Below are 15,091 nucleotides of genomic sequence, written 5' to 3'. Positions count from 1 at the left end.
GCTCGCCCACCTCCCTGACCGTGCCCTCCCCTCCCCTCCCCCCCCCCCTTGCAGATGCAGGCGGTGCAGCAGGAGCAGCTGGTGCAGGAGACGCGGGCCCTCCAGCAGAGCTTCCTGTCGGAGAAGGACAGCCTGCTGCAGCGGGAGCACTTCATCGAGCAGGAGAAGGCCAAGCTGGAGCAGCTCTTCCAGGACGAGGTGGCCAAGGCGCAGAAGCTACGGGAGGAGCAGCAGCGGCAGCAGCGGCAGATGGAGGAGGAGAGGCAGCGGCTGGTGGCCAGCATGGAGGAGGCCCGGCAGCGCCAGCACGAGGCCGAGGAGGGCGTGCGGCGCAAGCAGGAGGAGCTGCAGCTGCTGGAACGACAGCGGCAGCAGCAGGAGAAGCTGCTGGAGGAGGAGAACCGGCGGCTGCGCGAGCGGCTGCAGCGCCTGGAGGAGGAGCACCGGGCCGCGCTGGCGCACTCGGAGGAGGTTGCCGCGTCGCAGGCCGCGGCTGCCAAAGCCCTGCCAAACGGCCGGGTCGCCCACGACGGCCCGGCGGCCGAGGCGGAGCCCGACCACGCCTTCGACGGCCTTCGGCGGAAGGTGCCGGCCCAGTGGCTGCAGGAGGCCGGCGTCCTGAGCGCCGAGGAGCTGCAGCGGCTGGCCCAGGGCCGCACAACCGTGGCCGAGCTCGCTCAGCGGGACGACGTGCGCGGCTACCTGCACGGCCGCGGTGGCGTTGCCGGGCTGCTGCTGACGCCCAGCAACGAGAAGCTGAGTATCTACGCGGCCCTCCGGAGGCAGCTGCTGAGCCCGGGCACGGCTCTCATCCTGCTGGAGGCCCAGGCTGCCTCGGGCTTCCTCCTGGACCCTGTGCACAACCGACGGCTGACCGTCAACGAGGCCGTGAAGGAGGGCGTCGTGGGCCCCGAGCTGCACCACAAGCTGCTGTCGGCCGAGCGCGCCGTCACCGGCTACAAGGATCCCTACACCGGGGAGCAGATCTCCCTCTTCCAGGCCATGAAGAAGGACCTCATCGTGCGGGAGCACGGCATCCGCCTGCTGGAGGCCCAGATCGCCACGGGCGGCATCATCGACCCGGTGCACAGCCACCGCCTGCCCGTGGACGTGGCCTACCGGCGCGGCTACTTCGACGAGGAGATGAACCGCGTCCTGGCGGACCCGAGCGACGACACCAAGGGCTTCTTCGACCCCAACACGCACGAGAACCTCACCTACCTGCAGCTGCTGGAGCGCTGCGTGGAGGACCCCGAGACGGGCCTGCGCCTGCTGCCCCTCACGGATCAGGCTGCCAAGGGTAGGGAGCTGGTCTACACTGACTCGGAGGCCCGGGACGTGTTCGAGAAAGCCACCGTGTCCGCACCTTTTGGCAAGTTCCGGGGCAAGACGGTGACCATCTGGGAGCTCATCAACTCAGAGTACTTCACGGCAGAGCAGCGGCGGGACCTGGTGCGACAGTTCCGCACGGGCAAGGTCACCGTGGAGAAGATCATCAAGATCGTCATCACGGTGGTCGAGGAGCACGAGCAGAAAGGGCAGCTTTGCTTCGAGGGCCTGCGCGCCCTGGTCCCTGCCGCCGAGCTGTTCGAGAGCGGGGTCATCGACCGCGATCTCTACCGCCAGCTGCAGCAGGGCGAGCGTTCGGTGCGAGAGGTGGCCGAGGTGGATGCCGTGCGGCGGGCCCTGCGGGGCGGCAACGTCATTGCTGGTGTGTGGCTGGAGGAGGCGGGACAGAGGCTGAGCGTCTACGAGGCCCTGAAGAAGGACCTACTGCAGCCAGAGGCGGCGGTGGCCCTCCTGGAGGCCCAGGCCGGCACCGGGCACATCATCGACCCCGCCACGAGCGCCCGGCTCACCGTGGACGAGGCGGTGCGGGCCGGCCTGGTGGGGCCTGAGCTGCACGAGAAGCTGCTGTCGGCTGAGAAGGCCGTGACCGGCTACAAAGACCCCTACTCGGGGCAGAGCGTCTCCCTGTTCCAGGCCCTGAAGAAGGGCCTCATCCCCAGGGAGCAGGGCTGGCGCCTGCTGGATGCCCAGTTGTCCACAGGTGGCATCGTGGACCCGAGCAAGAGCCACCGTGTGCCCGTAGACGTCGCCTGTGCCCGGGGCTACCTGGACGAGGAGACCGGCCGAGCCCTGTCGGCGCCCGAGGACGAAGCCAAGACCTACCGCGACCCCGGCACACAGGAGCCGGTCGCCTACGGCCAGCTGCAGCGGCAGTGCCGGCCCGACCCGCTGACGGGGCTGAGCCTGCTGCCGCTCTCGGAGAAGGAGGCCCGGGCCCGGCGGGAGGGACTCTGCTCCGAGCTGCAGGCTCGCGAGACCTTTCAGAAGACTGCCGTTGAGGTCCCCGTGGGCAGCTTTAAGGGCAAGACGGTGACCGTGTGGGAGCTCCTCAGCTCTGAGTACTTCACGGCGGAGCAGAGACAGGAGCTGGTGCGGCAGTTTCGCACGGGCACCGTCACCGTGGAGAAGATCATCAAGATCGTCATCACCATCGTGGAGGAGGTGGAGACCGCGCGCCAGGAAAGGCTGTCTTTCAGCGGCCTCCGCGCCCCGGTGCCGGCCAGTGAGCTCGCGGCTGCCGGTGTCCTCAGCAGGGCCCAGTTTGAGCAGCTCAAGGACGGCAGAACGTCTGTGAAGGAGCTGTCAGAGGTGGGCTCTGTGCGGACGCTCCTCCAGGGTAGCGGCTGCCTGGCCGGCATCTACCTGGAGGACTCCAAGGAGAAGGTGACCATCTACGAGGCCATGCGGCGGGGCCTGCTCAGGCCCAGCACGGCCGCTCTGCTGCTCGAGGCCCAAGCGGCCACCGGCTTTCTGGTGGACCCTGTGAGGAATCAGCGCCTGTACGTCCACGAGGCCGTGAAGGCGGGCGTCGTGGGCCCCGAGCTGCACGAGAAGCTGCTGTCTGCCGAGAAGGCCGTCACCGGCTACACGGACCCCTACTCCGGCAACACCGTCTCCCTCTTCCAGGCCATGAAGAAGGGCCTGGTCCTCAGGGAGCACGGCATCCGCCTGCTGGAGGCCCAGATCGCCACGGGCGGCATCATCGACCCGGTGCACAGCCACCGCCTGCCCGTGGACGTGGCCTACCGGCGCGGCTACTTCGACGAGGAGACGAACCGCGTCCTGGCGGACCCGAGCGACGACACCAAGGGCTTCTTCGACCCCAACACGCACGAGAACCTCACCTACCTGCAGCTGCTGGAGCGCTGCGTGGAGGACCCCGAGACGGGCCTGCGCCTGCTGCCCCTGAAAGGAGCCGAGAAGACGGAGGTGGCGGAGAGCCCGCAGGTGTACACGGAGGAGGAGACCCGCAGGGCGTTCGAGGAGACGCAGATCGACATCCCTGGCGGCGGTGACCGCGGCGGCTCCACCATGTCCCTGTGGGAGGTGATGCAGTCGGACCTGATCCCGGAAGAGCAGCGAGCCCGGCTCATGGCGGACTTCCGGGCCGGCCGGGTGACCAAGGAGCGTATGATCATCATCATCATCGAGATTATCGAGAAGACCGAGATCGTGCGCCAGCAGAACCTGGCTTCCTACGACTACATCCGCCGCCGCCTCACGGCCGAGGACCTCTACGAGGCCCGGATCATCTCCCGCGAGACCTACGGCCTCCTCCGGGAGGGCGCCAAGAGCCTCCGAGAGGTGCTGGAGGCGGAGGCGGTCTCACGCTACCTGTACGGCACGGGCTGCGTGGCCGGCGTCTACCTGCCGGGCTCCCGGCAGACGCTCACCGTCTACCAGGCGCTGAAGAAGGGGCTGCTGAGCGCCGAGGTGGCGCGGTTTCTGCTGGAGGCACAGGCGGCCACGGGCTTCCTCCTGGATCCCGTGAAGGGCGAGCGGCTGACCGTGGACGAAGCCGTGCGGAAGGGCTTGGTAGGCCCCGAGCTGCACGACCGGCTGCTCTCGGCCGAGCGGGCCGTGACCGGCTACCGGGACCCCTACACGGAGCAGACGATCTCGCTCTTCCAGGCCATGAAGAAGGACCTGATCCCGGCCGAGGAGGCCCTGCGGCTGCTGGACGCCCAGCTGGCCACGGGCGGCGTCGTGGACCCGCGCCTGGGCTTCCACCTCCCCTTGGAGGTGGCCTACCTGCGTGGCTACCTCAACAAGGACACGCACGACCAGCTGTCGGAGCCCAGCGAGGTGCGCAGCTACCCGGATCCCTCCACGGACGAGCGCCTCAGCTACACGCAGCTGCTCAGGAGGTGCCGTCGCCACGAGACCAGCGGCCAGCTGCTCCTGCCGCTCTCGGACGCCCGCAAGCTGACCTTCCGCGGCCTGCGCAAGCAGATCACGGTGGAGGAGCTGGTGCGCTCGCGGGTCATGGACGAGGCCACGGCGCTGCAGCTGCGGGAGGGCCTGACCTCCGTGGAGGAGGTCTCCAAGAACCTGCAGAAGTTCCTCGAGGGCACCAGCTGCATCGCCGGCGTCTTCGTCGATGCCACCAAGGAGCGGCTGTCCGTGTATCAGGCCATGAAGAAGGGCATCATCCGCCCCGGCACGGCCTTCGAGCTCCTGGAGGCGCAGGCGGCCACCGGCTACGTCGTCGACCCCATCAAGGGGCTCAAGCTGACCGTGGAGGAGGCCGTGCGCATGGGCATCGTGGGGCCCGAGTTCAAGGACAAGCTGCTGTCGGCCGAGCGCGCCGTCACCGGCTACAAGGACCCGTACTCGGGGAAGCTCATCTCCCTCTTCCAGGCCATGAAGAAGGGCCTCATCCTGAAGGACCACGGCATCCGCCTGCTGGAGGCCCAGATCGCCACGGGCGGCATCATCGACCCCGAGGAGAGCCACCGGCTGCCCGTGGACGTGGCCTACAAGCGCGGCCTCTTTGACGAGGAGATGAACGAGATCCTGACCGACCCCTCGGACGACACCAAGGGCTTCTTCGACCCCAACACGGAGGAGAACCTCACGTACCTGCAGCTCATGGAGCGCTGCGTGGAGGACCCCCAGACGGGCCTGCGCCTGCTGCCCCTGAAGGAGAAGAAACGGGAGCGGAAGACGTCCTCCAAGTCCTCGGTGCGCAAGCGGCGCGTCGTGATCGTGGACCCCGAGACGGGCAAGGAGATGTCCGTGTACGAGGCCTACCGCAAGGGCCTCATCGACCACCAGACGTACCTGGAGCTGTCCGAGCAGGAGTGCGAGTGGGAGGAGATCACCATCTCCTCCTCCGACGGCGTGGTCAAGTCCATGATCATCGACCGCCGCTCGGGCCGCCAGTACGACATCGACGAGGCCATCTCCAGGAGCCTCATCGACCGCTCGGCGCTGGACCAGTACCGCGCCGGCACGCTCTCCATCACCGAGTTCGCCGACATGCTCTCGGGCAACGCCGGCGGCTTCCGCTCCCGCTCTTCTTCCGTGGGGTCCTCCTCCTCCTACCCCATCAGCCCCGCCGCCTCCAGGACCCAGGCGGCCTCCTGGTCAGACCCCACCGAGGAGACGGGCCCCGTGGCCGGCATCCTGGACACGGAGACGCTGGAGAAGGTGTCCGTCACGGAGGCCATGCACCGCAACCTGGTGGACAACATCACCGGGCAGCGGCTGCTGGAGGCCCAGGCCTGCACGGGGGGCATCATCGACCCCGGCACCGGGGAGCGCTTCCCCGTCACCGACGCCGTCAACAAGGGCCTGGTGGATAAGATCATGGTGGACCGCATCAACCTGGCCCAGAAAGCCTTCTGTGGCTTCGAGGACCCGCGCACCAAGACCAAGATGTCGGCCGCCCAGGCCCTGAAGAAGGGCTGGCTCTACTACGAGGCGGGCCAGCGCTTCCTGGAGGTGCAGTACCTGACGGGGGGCCTGATCGAGCCCGACGCGCCGGGCCGTGTGCCCCTCGACGAGGCCCTGCAGCGCGGCATGGTGGACGCCCGGACCGCCCAGAAGCTGCGGGACGTTGGTGCGTATTCCAAGTACCTCACCTGCCCCAAGACCAAGCTCAAGATCTCGTACAAGGACGCGCTGGACCGCAGCATGGTGGAGGAGGGCACGGGGCTCCGGCTGCTGGAGGCCGCCGCCCAGTCCAGCAAGGGCTACTACAGCCCCTACAGCGTCAGCGGCTCCGGCTCCGCGGCCGGCTCGCGCTCCGGCTCGCGCACCGGTTCCCGGGCTGGCTCCCGCCGCGGCAGCTTTGACGCCACGGGTTCCGGCTTCTCCATGACCTTCTCCTCCTCCTCCTACTCTTCCTCGGGCTACGGCCGCCGCTACGCCTCAGGGCCCGCGTCCTCGCTGGGGGGCCCCGAGTCCGCGGCGGCCTGACCCGCTGCCTGCACCCCTGCCCTCCCGCTCTGCATGTGGCCAGGTTCCCTGCCCAGGCGTCGGGGTCTTTAACGTTTCAAAGGTGTCTTCCTCCCAAGCGGTGCCTCAAGTCTAACCAAAAAGAGCGGACTAATATATTAACGATCTATCTGCTGTCCAGACAGCCTGCGTCCCAGGGAGGCGGTCAGGGAGGGAGCTGGTGCAGACCCGCTGACCAGCTCATCCCCCAGGCCTCCCTGCTCCTGTCTACCTGCCACTCACCACAGCCAGGTGCCTTGGAGGGTCCCGGGCCCGGCCCCAAGCCCGGCCCTCCTAGCCCTCCCGTCTCTCTAGAGGGTATCGTCTGGGCAAGGTCCCCGCCCCCCGCCGCCCCCCCCCCCCCCAGCCCTGCTCGCTGGGCTCACTGACACCCAACCACTGATCCTAGCCGCCCGGGGGAGCGGGGTCGGCCCCGTCACTAGCAGGGCCCTCGGAACCAGCTTCTCTTCCTGTTTCCAGGACTGATTTCCTTGCTCGGTGGGCCTTGCCGGGGAGGGAGGGGGTCCGGGGTTAGTCATCTCTTTTCCAGCCTGCCCGTGGGAAGATGAGGGTCCAGTCTACAGAACCAGCTGGCCCGGGCCAAGCCTCTCCCGTGCCCGGCCCGCGCCTGGCCCCTGCCCAGCTGCAGGCGCCGTCCCCAGCCCCTAGCCCCTGACACTGTCCCGAGACCCCAGGCGTCCGGCTTCAGCCTTCCAGCCTCAGTCCCTTAGTAAGTGCCTTCAGTGTCCTCCCTCCACCCCGGGCCCCGAGGACCCAGACCTGGGGTGGGAGACAGACCCTCCCGGTGACAGACTCCCCACCGGCCCAGCTCCCGGGCGTGCCAGCCCCGGGGCCAGGCTGGGTATGGCCGGGGCTTCTGCAGGACTCTGCTCCCCCGTGGGTCCCCCCTGGGTGCTTCCTGCCTGTCTGTCCGCGGGAGCCTCACCTCCTTGTCAGGCCCGGGCACAGGCAGCCCAGCCCAGTTCCCTCCCCTCTTGTTCCATCCAGCCCCTGGCCTCGGTGGCTTCCACCCCTGCCTCCACTCTCTGATGAAGCTTTGCATGTTCCACTAACCCAGGCAGGCGGCGGGTGGAGGCGCCAGGCTTCGGCTGCCTCCGTGAGGGCAGAACACTAACCCGACCACGGGTGAGCCTGCAGCGCTCACCCCAATAAAAGCAATTCCAACCTTCCTGTGGGTCCTGCGTTGTTTTCTCATCCCCGGGTCGGGTGTGTGCTGGGGGCAGGGGGGATCAACGCTGCAGCCCCAGGCTCTGAGCTTGGCCGGGCATCTGGGCCAAGGGCAGGGGAGCAGGGCCTCCGTGACTGGCCTGGGGCCTGTGTTTCCAGTAAGAGAGACCCAGGCTGAGCAGAGGGCAGGGCGGAGGCTTGCTCCCGTACGGTCCTCAGCCCCTGCCGCTCGTCCCGCTGATGGCCTGTCACTCTGCCGGGCCCACACGCCCAGTTCGCAGGCGGCGCTGCTGAGGGGGTTCCGTGCTCTCCTGGCAGCCAACGTTGCCTGTGCCCCTCACGGCCCAGCCTTCGGAGGGAGCCCGGGTAAGCCGGTTCGGTCAGCAAAGGTTAACGCCGTGGGGAAGGCCGTGGTCGCGAGCCTCGGCGGCTGGACGGTGAGCGAGGCATCAGGGTCTCTGCTGCGGTCCTCCCGCCCCCGTCGCCCCGAGTCCACGCACCGCTCCTTACATCGGGCTTGTCCGGCCTCCCGGGTTCTCTCTGGGGAAACTCACGAGAGGAGGCTGCGCGGGGCCGGCCGCAGCCCTGCTGAGCCGCTCGCCCTGAGGCCACGACGGAGGCCCACCTGCCTGCTCTGCCCAGGGTGGGGGCGGTGACCGAGAGCCTCGTCTTTGGGGCCTGAGTCCTGGCCATCGTGTCCTTATCGGGCTCCGCTCCTTTGCCCACTGCCGCATACGGCAGAAATAACCAGGATCCCCACCAGGATGGGATCCGGAACAAGGAGTCTCCGTGGCCAGGTGGCGGGGTCTTCCTCCTGGGGACCGGGACTGGCGGCTCCTCACCCTGACGTGGCAGGCTCGCTCCCTGGGCTGGCCACCGCGTCTACTCCTTGTTCCCAGACTCCTGTCTCCACCCGCGGGGCCCACGGACTCCGGGTGAGGCCCGTGTCCTGGGGGACGGCGCCCCAGTTCCGCCAGGCCGGCGGCCTCTGCCGGGCCTGCCGTCCCCCGCGGTCCCGGGCCCTGCCGCACACCCTTGCCGCAAGGGGGCCTGAGCGCCGTGGCGATGTCCCGCCGAAGTCCACCCCGCAGGCCTGAGCGTGGCACCTGGAACGGGGGTCGGAAGCGACGGATCCCCCGCTGGCCGGCCGGCTCTGGGGTCTCTGCCGCCGGCCTGACGTGCAGCGTCTTGCGGCGCGCGAGAGAGCAGCGGGGCTGGCCGGGGAGGGGAGCTGTGTCGTCGGCCCGTGCCCGGCCCATCTCCACATCTGGGCGCCGGGTCGTGAGCCTGTGTGAGCCCCGGTGGCCGGTGACCGCCTGCCAAGCTGTCCTGTCCACCGGTGGCTCGGTGGACGCCAGCGTGCGGCACGAGACCACGCTCCTTGTCCCCCAGCGCCTCCTTTCCGCGACCCCCGCCCCCGTCCTGGGCCCCTCAGGCCCCGAGCAGCCAGCCACACCATCCTCCGCCGGCCCAGAGCCCCCGTGCCCCCACCCCCACCCCCCGCCACCGTGAGGGGGTCGGTCCGTCCCAACGTACCACGCCGGCCGTCGCGAACCAGGACCGGGCTCTGTCCTCCATCGTCTCGCCGGTGGGAGCCTCCGTGAGGCCAACAAGCCGACCGAGGTCACGTTCCTGGTGTGTCAGCTGGTATCTCAAATTCACAGAGGCCGACCGGGTGTAGGGCTTTTTCCTTAGAGGCAAGAAAGGGGAGGCTCAGACTTTGTCCGTTGCCTTGGAGAGGGTGTCCCAGCATGCCCCAGGCTCCTTGGAGAGGACGTCCCAGCATGCCCTAGGCTCCTTGGAGAGGATGTCCTAGCATGCCCTAGGCTCCTTAGGGTATCCCAACATGCCTGAGGAGAGGATGTCCCAACATGCCCCAGGCTCCTTGGAGAGAGCATCCCAGCATGCCTCAGGCTCTTTGGAGAGGATGTCCCAGCATGCCCCAGGCTCCTTGGAGAGGGCGTCCCAGCATGCCCCATACTTCTTGGAGATGGTATCCCAGAATGCCCCAGGAGAGGGTGTCCCAGCATGCCCCAGACTCTTCGGAGAGGATGTCCCAGCATGCCCTAGGCTCCTTAGAGGATCCCAACATGCCTGAGGAGAGGGTGTCCCAGCATGCCCCAGATTCCTTAGAGCGTTCCAACATGCCCAAGGAAAGGGTGTCCCAGCATGGCCCAGACTCCTTGGAATAGAATGTTCCAGCATGCCCCAGACTCCTTAGAGTATCCCAGCATGCCTGAGGAGAAGATGTCCCAGCATGCCCCAGACTCTTTGGAGAGGACGTCCCAGCATGCCCTAGGCTCCTTAGGGTATCCCAACATGCCTGAGAAGAGGGTGTCCCAGCATGCCCCAGACTCCTTGGAATAGAATGTCCCAGTGTGTCCCAGACTCTAGAGATGAACTCCCAGTGTGCCCCAGGCTCCTTGGAGAGGACGTCCCAGCATGCCCCAGATTCCTCAGAGAGAATGTCTCACCATACCCCAGGAGAGGATGTCCCTGCATGCACCCGGACATGCATCAGACGCTCCTGAGTGCACGTGTCTTACCAGGGCATTCGGAATACTTGCCACTTCCTGCTTATTAGGCCTGCGGAGGTTATCAGCGAGCGGACGGTTGTGTTTTTCTGGGCGTTGGTCAGTCTACGCTGGGACAGAGCCAGAAAGCTGACGAGGTCCAGAGCAAAGCGCACATATTGTTCATCTCACACGGGCATCTCAAACTGTCGGCAGGGCCGGTCCTCCTGAGCCTTCTCCCTGGCGTGTGGGGGGCGTCCCCTCCCCGTGTCTTCACGTGGTCTCCCTCCCAGTGCCCGTCTGTGCCCCCGGTCACCCCTTCTGGTGGGGACACCGGTCAGCCTGGATCGAGGGCCCCAGGGCCCTCCTTTACCTCAGTCACCTCCGCCGAGGCCCGCCTCCGAGTACAGTCACCCTGCGGCCCTGGGGGTGGGACTCAGCAGGTGGCTCTGGGGACACGGTTCAGCCCAGCACGTGACCGTGCGTCGCGCCCTCCCCTGCCCCCTGTGCTCCCGCTCCCTATGCACCAGCTGCGCTGCCAAGACGCCGGGGCTGGGAACACCCACCCGGCAGCCCACAGAGTGAGTCCTGTGGCCCGCCGGCCAGTGGGCACCCTACCCGTGGAGTGTGCCTCCTGCGACCACACCTGGCACCACGTCTCTGGTCGCTTCCCCAGAAGCAGAGCCTGTGACGGTGACTCACGTGCGTCTGGAAGCCTGCTGTGGGGAGAGGGTGTGATGGCAGCCAGGGAAGCGGTGCGCTCAGCTCGAGTCGGGCCATAGTCTGATAGCCAGGGGTGCCCAGGAGTCCGGATTTCACCAGAGAGGTGCCTTCTCCAGCGACAGGGGTCTGAGCCGCTACCCCCACACCAGCCGTTGGCCGCGGGCTGCCCTCGGGGAGGGGCGGGTGGTCCCGGGCACCTCTGCGCCGGCAGCTTGGCCAGCCCGGGGTGGCCTCCGGCTCAGGGGGCTTGTGCGACTCTGCAGCCCTGGAGGGGGGCACGCCGGCCCCCAGAGGGGGGGTGGAGCGGCTCGCCCACGGCATCTGCTTTAACAATGACGGTTTTGCAGCAGCAGCGGCGTGAGAGACCTAGATACCCCGAAAGACCCTCCCGCCACAGATTTCCTGGGTAAAACCCAACACGTGCTTGCTCGGGTACCGGGGTCACGACCCAGCAAAGGAAACCCGCGGCGGCCGCCGCCGCGCACCTGAGCCATTTGGGGCCCAACGCCTCGGGCTCGGACGGGTCCGCGGCGCAGGAAACGAGGATGAGGACCTGGCTGAGCAGAGGCTCTGTGTGAGATCTGGGTCCTCAGGGGGCCACGCGAAGTGGCAACGCAGGCCAGAGAAGTCCTGCGCACCGGCGGACGGCGCCAGAAAGGAAACCCACCGACTCTGCCTGGACCCTGCAGGAAAACTTTCCGCTGGGCATTTAGAGTTCAGGTCTCCCCCTGCACACCTGGGGGAGCCGCACGCAGAGAAACGAAGTCAGCGTGGTCCCAGATGGATTACGAGCTGGTACCTGGCACGAGCCGACAGAATCTTCTCCGGAGGTCTCGTCCCCCGGGGCCTCACAGGACGCCCAGGGGAAAAGCCCAGGCCTTCAGACGTGATCTCACAATTCAAAGTTGAGAGAGCGAGGGGCACCCGGGTGGCTCAGTCGGTTAAGCGTCCAACTCTTGGTTTGGGCTCAGGTCATGATCTCGCAGTTGGGGAGTTCGAGCCCCACATCGGGCTGGGCTGGAAGCGCTGAGCCTGCTTGGAATCTCTCTCGCCTCTCTCTCTGCCCCTCCCTGGCTTGCTCTCTCTCTCTCTCTCTCCAAACAAATAAATAAATAAACATTAAAAAAAATTAGAGAATGAAAACAGTGCGCCTGCCAGTTGGAGTCCTGACAGGAGACGGGGTGAGAAGAGCTTAACAAAGGGATCCTTTATAAAGATGTGGGCAGGGGAGGCGGGAGGCGGGCCCCGGGGGGTGGGGGGGACGGGAGGGGAGCTCCTCTGACCCACCAGCAGCTTGCAGCTGCTGCCTCGGGCTGAAAACCGCCAAGCCAGTTTCCGTAGACCGAGTGTCTCCTTCCCCTGTTTCCTAGAGTGTTTTTCCTGCTCGTTATTTGCCTGGTTCTATCAAGTCCCCAGGTGACGCTATGACAAATTCATGGTCAAAACAGCTGACCCCCGTCAGGGAACGTGCAGTCGCCTGGAAGTTCTGGAAGCCCAGTGATCCTCACACAGGCTGCCGGCGGGCACGGCCTGGTCGGGCAGGCAGTCAGGCTGTCCCACGCCACTGGGCTCCGGGAGCAGGTAACTCTCCCCCGTGCTAGGGACGGTGGAGGAGGGCCCGGACAGGGCCCAGAGCCCCCGGGACATCTGGGTGTCATGGTGGAGGGAATGAGGCAGTGCGGCGCCCCCTGGCCTGAAGCGGAGCCCATCAGTCGTGGGGGGAGGCCCTGTGGGGACCGTGCGCGCTGACAGCGCAGGGCCTGGCGTGGAGGGGGGAGGCCCGGGGCGGGGGGCGGCTCCACACGCCCTGAGCACACGGGCTCCGGCTGAGCGTCTCCCCGGGCAGCTCCAGCACACGTGGGTGGGGCCTCGGTGGCAGCACTGGCGTGCCCTACTTGTGCACAGGCGGGAAGGACCCAGGTGTCCTCTCCCCTAAACTCTCACCGCTTCCCGTTCGCCCTCCAGGGTCCGGGGACGGCACCGTGCCCACGCTCAGCATGACTGAGCCGTCCTCGTTTGCTGGGGCCTCAGCGGATTCCAGCATCTGACCCCTGTGTTCTGCCTGTCCCCTCTCTCCCCAGTCCCCACCCTGTAACTGGCCGCGCCGTGAGCCCGTACCGGGGTCGGGGGAAGGGGGTTAGCTCCCAGCTCTCCTTCCAGGCGGGGAGCCCATTGGCTCGTTAGCTGCAGTTGCCTGGGGCAGAGGGCAGAGTCCCCAGGGAAGCCTGTCCTTGGGCTCCAGGCCCCAGCGGCATCAGCTCCTGTCTCAACAGCAGGTCTAGGAGGCACCTGTTAAAGACCCAACGTGAATCAAGGGAGCGGCACCCAAGCTAGGCAGGGTGGCAGGCCACATTGGGCACCCACGTCCAGGAGGACGGCAGCCGATCTTAGTGGCTTCCACAAAGCTTGTCCCCAGAAGGGGTGGGACTTCTGTGACCTGCCGAGAAGGGGCTTCTTGCTCTGGTCTCGGGATGTGAGACTTTACAGTATTAGAAATAGGTCTGGAAGATGGGACGGTGCAAGTAGCAGCCAAGAAAATAGCAGCTTGAATCCATAAGTTAGAAAAAAACCCCGAATTGCTCAACTTCAGAGGATACTGGGAACCAACTTACTATATATATTTTAAAATTGACTGGGGTGCCTGGGTGGCTCAGTCGGTTAAGTGTCCGGCTTGGACTCAGGTCATGCTCCCGTGATTTGTGAGTTCGAGCCCCGCGTCGGGCTCTGTGCTGACAGCTTGGAGCCTGGAGCCTGCCTCCAATTCCGTGTCTCCCTCTCTCTGCCCCTCCCCCGCTCATGCTCTGCCTCTCTCTGTCTCTCAATAATAAATGTTAATTAAAAAAACTGATAAATAATGGAAGAGAATCGGGGCGCCTGGGTGGCTCAGTCAGTTACACATCTGGCTCCTGGTTTTGGCTCAAGTCGCCCTCCCACAGTTCGTGAGTTCGAGCCCCACATCAGGCTCTGCGTTGACAATGCAGAGCCTGCTTGTGGTTCTCTCTATGCCCCTCCCCCCTCAAAATAAATAAATAAAATAAAAAAGAAACCACAGAAGAGAGTCACACATTGGGAGATGCAGCGTCCAAAGCGCCAGGAATCCCTCCACTTAGACAGAGTCGCACCGGCAGAATCTGTCTCGTCGAACCACTGTGGGAATCTGGAGTCTACTGAAGGCTCGTAACTCCCAGGGGGAAGACACAGATGGTAAATTGTGGTTAATTTAGGTCAATGTGAGCTCTGAGTGCCGTAGCAGATACCCGCCCCACACCCCTCTCATGGCAGGCAGCGGCACGTGTGGCCCTGGGCATCGTGGACACAGCCTGCAGGAGCGTGGGCAGACAACACACGCCCCGTCCTCCAAATTGTGAGGGTCTGTGCTCTGATCACCGATTGCTGCTTCTAATCACAGAGCTGCACACAAAGATGTGGAAGGCCATTGCCGCACCTCCCTCACTGTGGCCAGCCCCTCCCTCTCTGGTTGAAGAGACTTCCGGGGGGGGATTTAAAGAGCCAGCACCCTTTCTTCCAACTTTATTTGCCTCTTCCCCCCCGCTTTGGGAGCCAAACTAGGACATCCAAAAGCAACTGCATATAAGAGGAAACATAGAAAGGGGCCATGCATGCCCACTGAAAGGAACGGGCTCAGAAAAGACCAAGTAAGACCTTAGGTTTGCCCCTGACACTGATCCTTAGCACAGAGGCTGCTGCTGCTGCTGCTTATGATGATGGTCAAGAGCAAATCCTGGGGAAGGAGGAGAATCTGATTTCCAGAGTTACCATATTATTAGATTCAATGTCCAGTTTTCAACAGAAAAATCTCAAAGCACACAAAGGAACAAGAACATATAAGGCCCATTCAAAGGAAAAAAGTCAACAGAAACTGTCCCTGGAAAAGACCTGATGGCAGAACTAGTAGACAAAGACTTTAAAACAATTGTCTAAAATATGCCCAAAGGACTTAAGGAAGATGTGGAGAATGTCAAGAAAATGACACATGAATAAAATGGAAATATCAACAAAGGGATGGAAAACCTAAAGAGAAACCAAAAAGAAATTCTGGAGCTGAAAAGTGCAATACTGGAAATGAAAAATTCACAAGAGGGATTCAAAGGCAAATTTGAGCAGGCAGAAGAAAGAACCCGTGAACATGAAGACAGGACAATAGAAATGATCGGGTCTAAAGAACAGAAAAAGAAACACAGGTTGCAGTGAGCAGAGCCCGAGGGACCTGTGGGACATCTCCAAGCAGACCAGCATACACATTATGGGAGTCCCAGAGGAGGAGAGAGGCGGAAAGAGATAGAATAAATTGTGGCTTAAAATCTCCCAAATTTGGGGTGCCCGGGTGGCTCAGTCAGTTGAGCGTCTGACTTCGG

At 64.8% G+C, this 15,091-nt stretch overlaps 1 protein-coding gene across 31 annotated transcripts in view; it reads left to right on the top strand.

The window, feature by feature from the left end:
* Positions 1-7,480, top strand: part of PLEC (plectin) — a 56,002-nt gene extending 48,522 nt beyond the window's left edge. For all 31 annotated transcript variants that reach the window (XM_053896237.1, XM_053896238.1, XM_053896256.1 and 28 more), the window contains one exon: positions 55-7,480. In XM_053896237.1, coding sequence (XP_053752212.1) covers positions 55-6,273 — 6,219 coding nt within the window. In that variant the 3' untranslated portion in view covers positions 6,274-7,480. The remainder of the gene's footprint in view (positions 1-54) is intronic.
* The last annotated feature ends 7,611 nt before the right edge of the window (positions 7,481-15,091 follow it).

This window comes from Panthera pardus, unplaced genomic scaffold, assembly GCF_024362965.1.
Source record: "Panthera pardus isolate Hobbes unplaced genomic scaffold, ASM2436296v1 HiC_scaffold_7, whole genome shotgun sequence".
In the NCBI taxonomy this organism is placed as follows: domain Eukaryota; kingdom Metazoa; phylum Chordata; class Mammalia; order Carnivora; family Felidae; genus Panthera; species Panthera pardus.
This window is presented reverse-complemented; position numbering and strand designations above follow the sequence as displayed.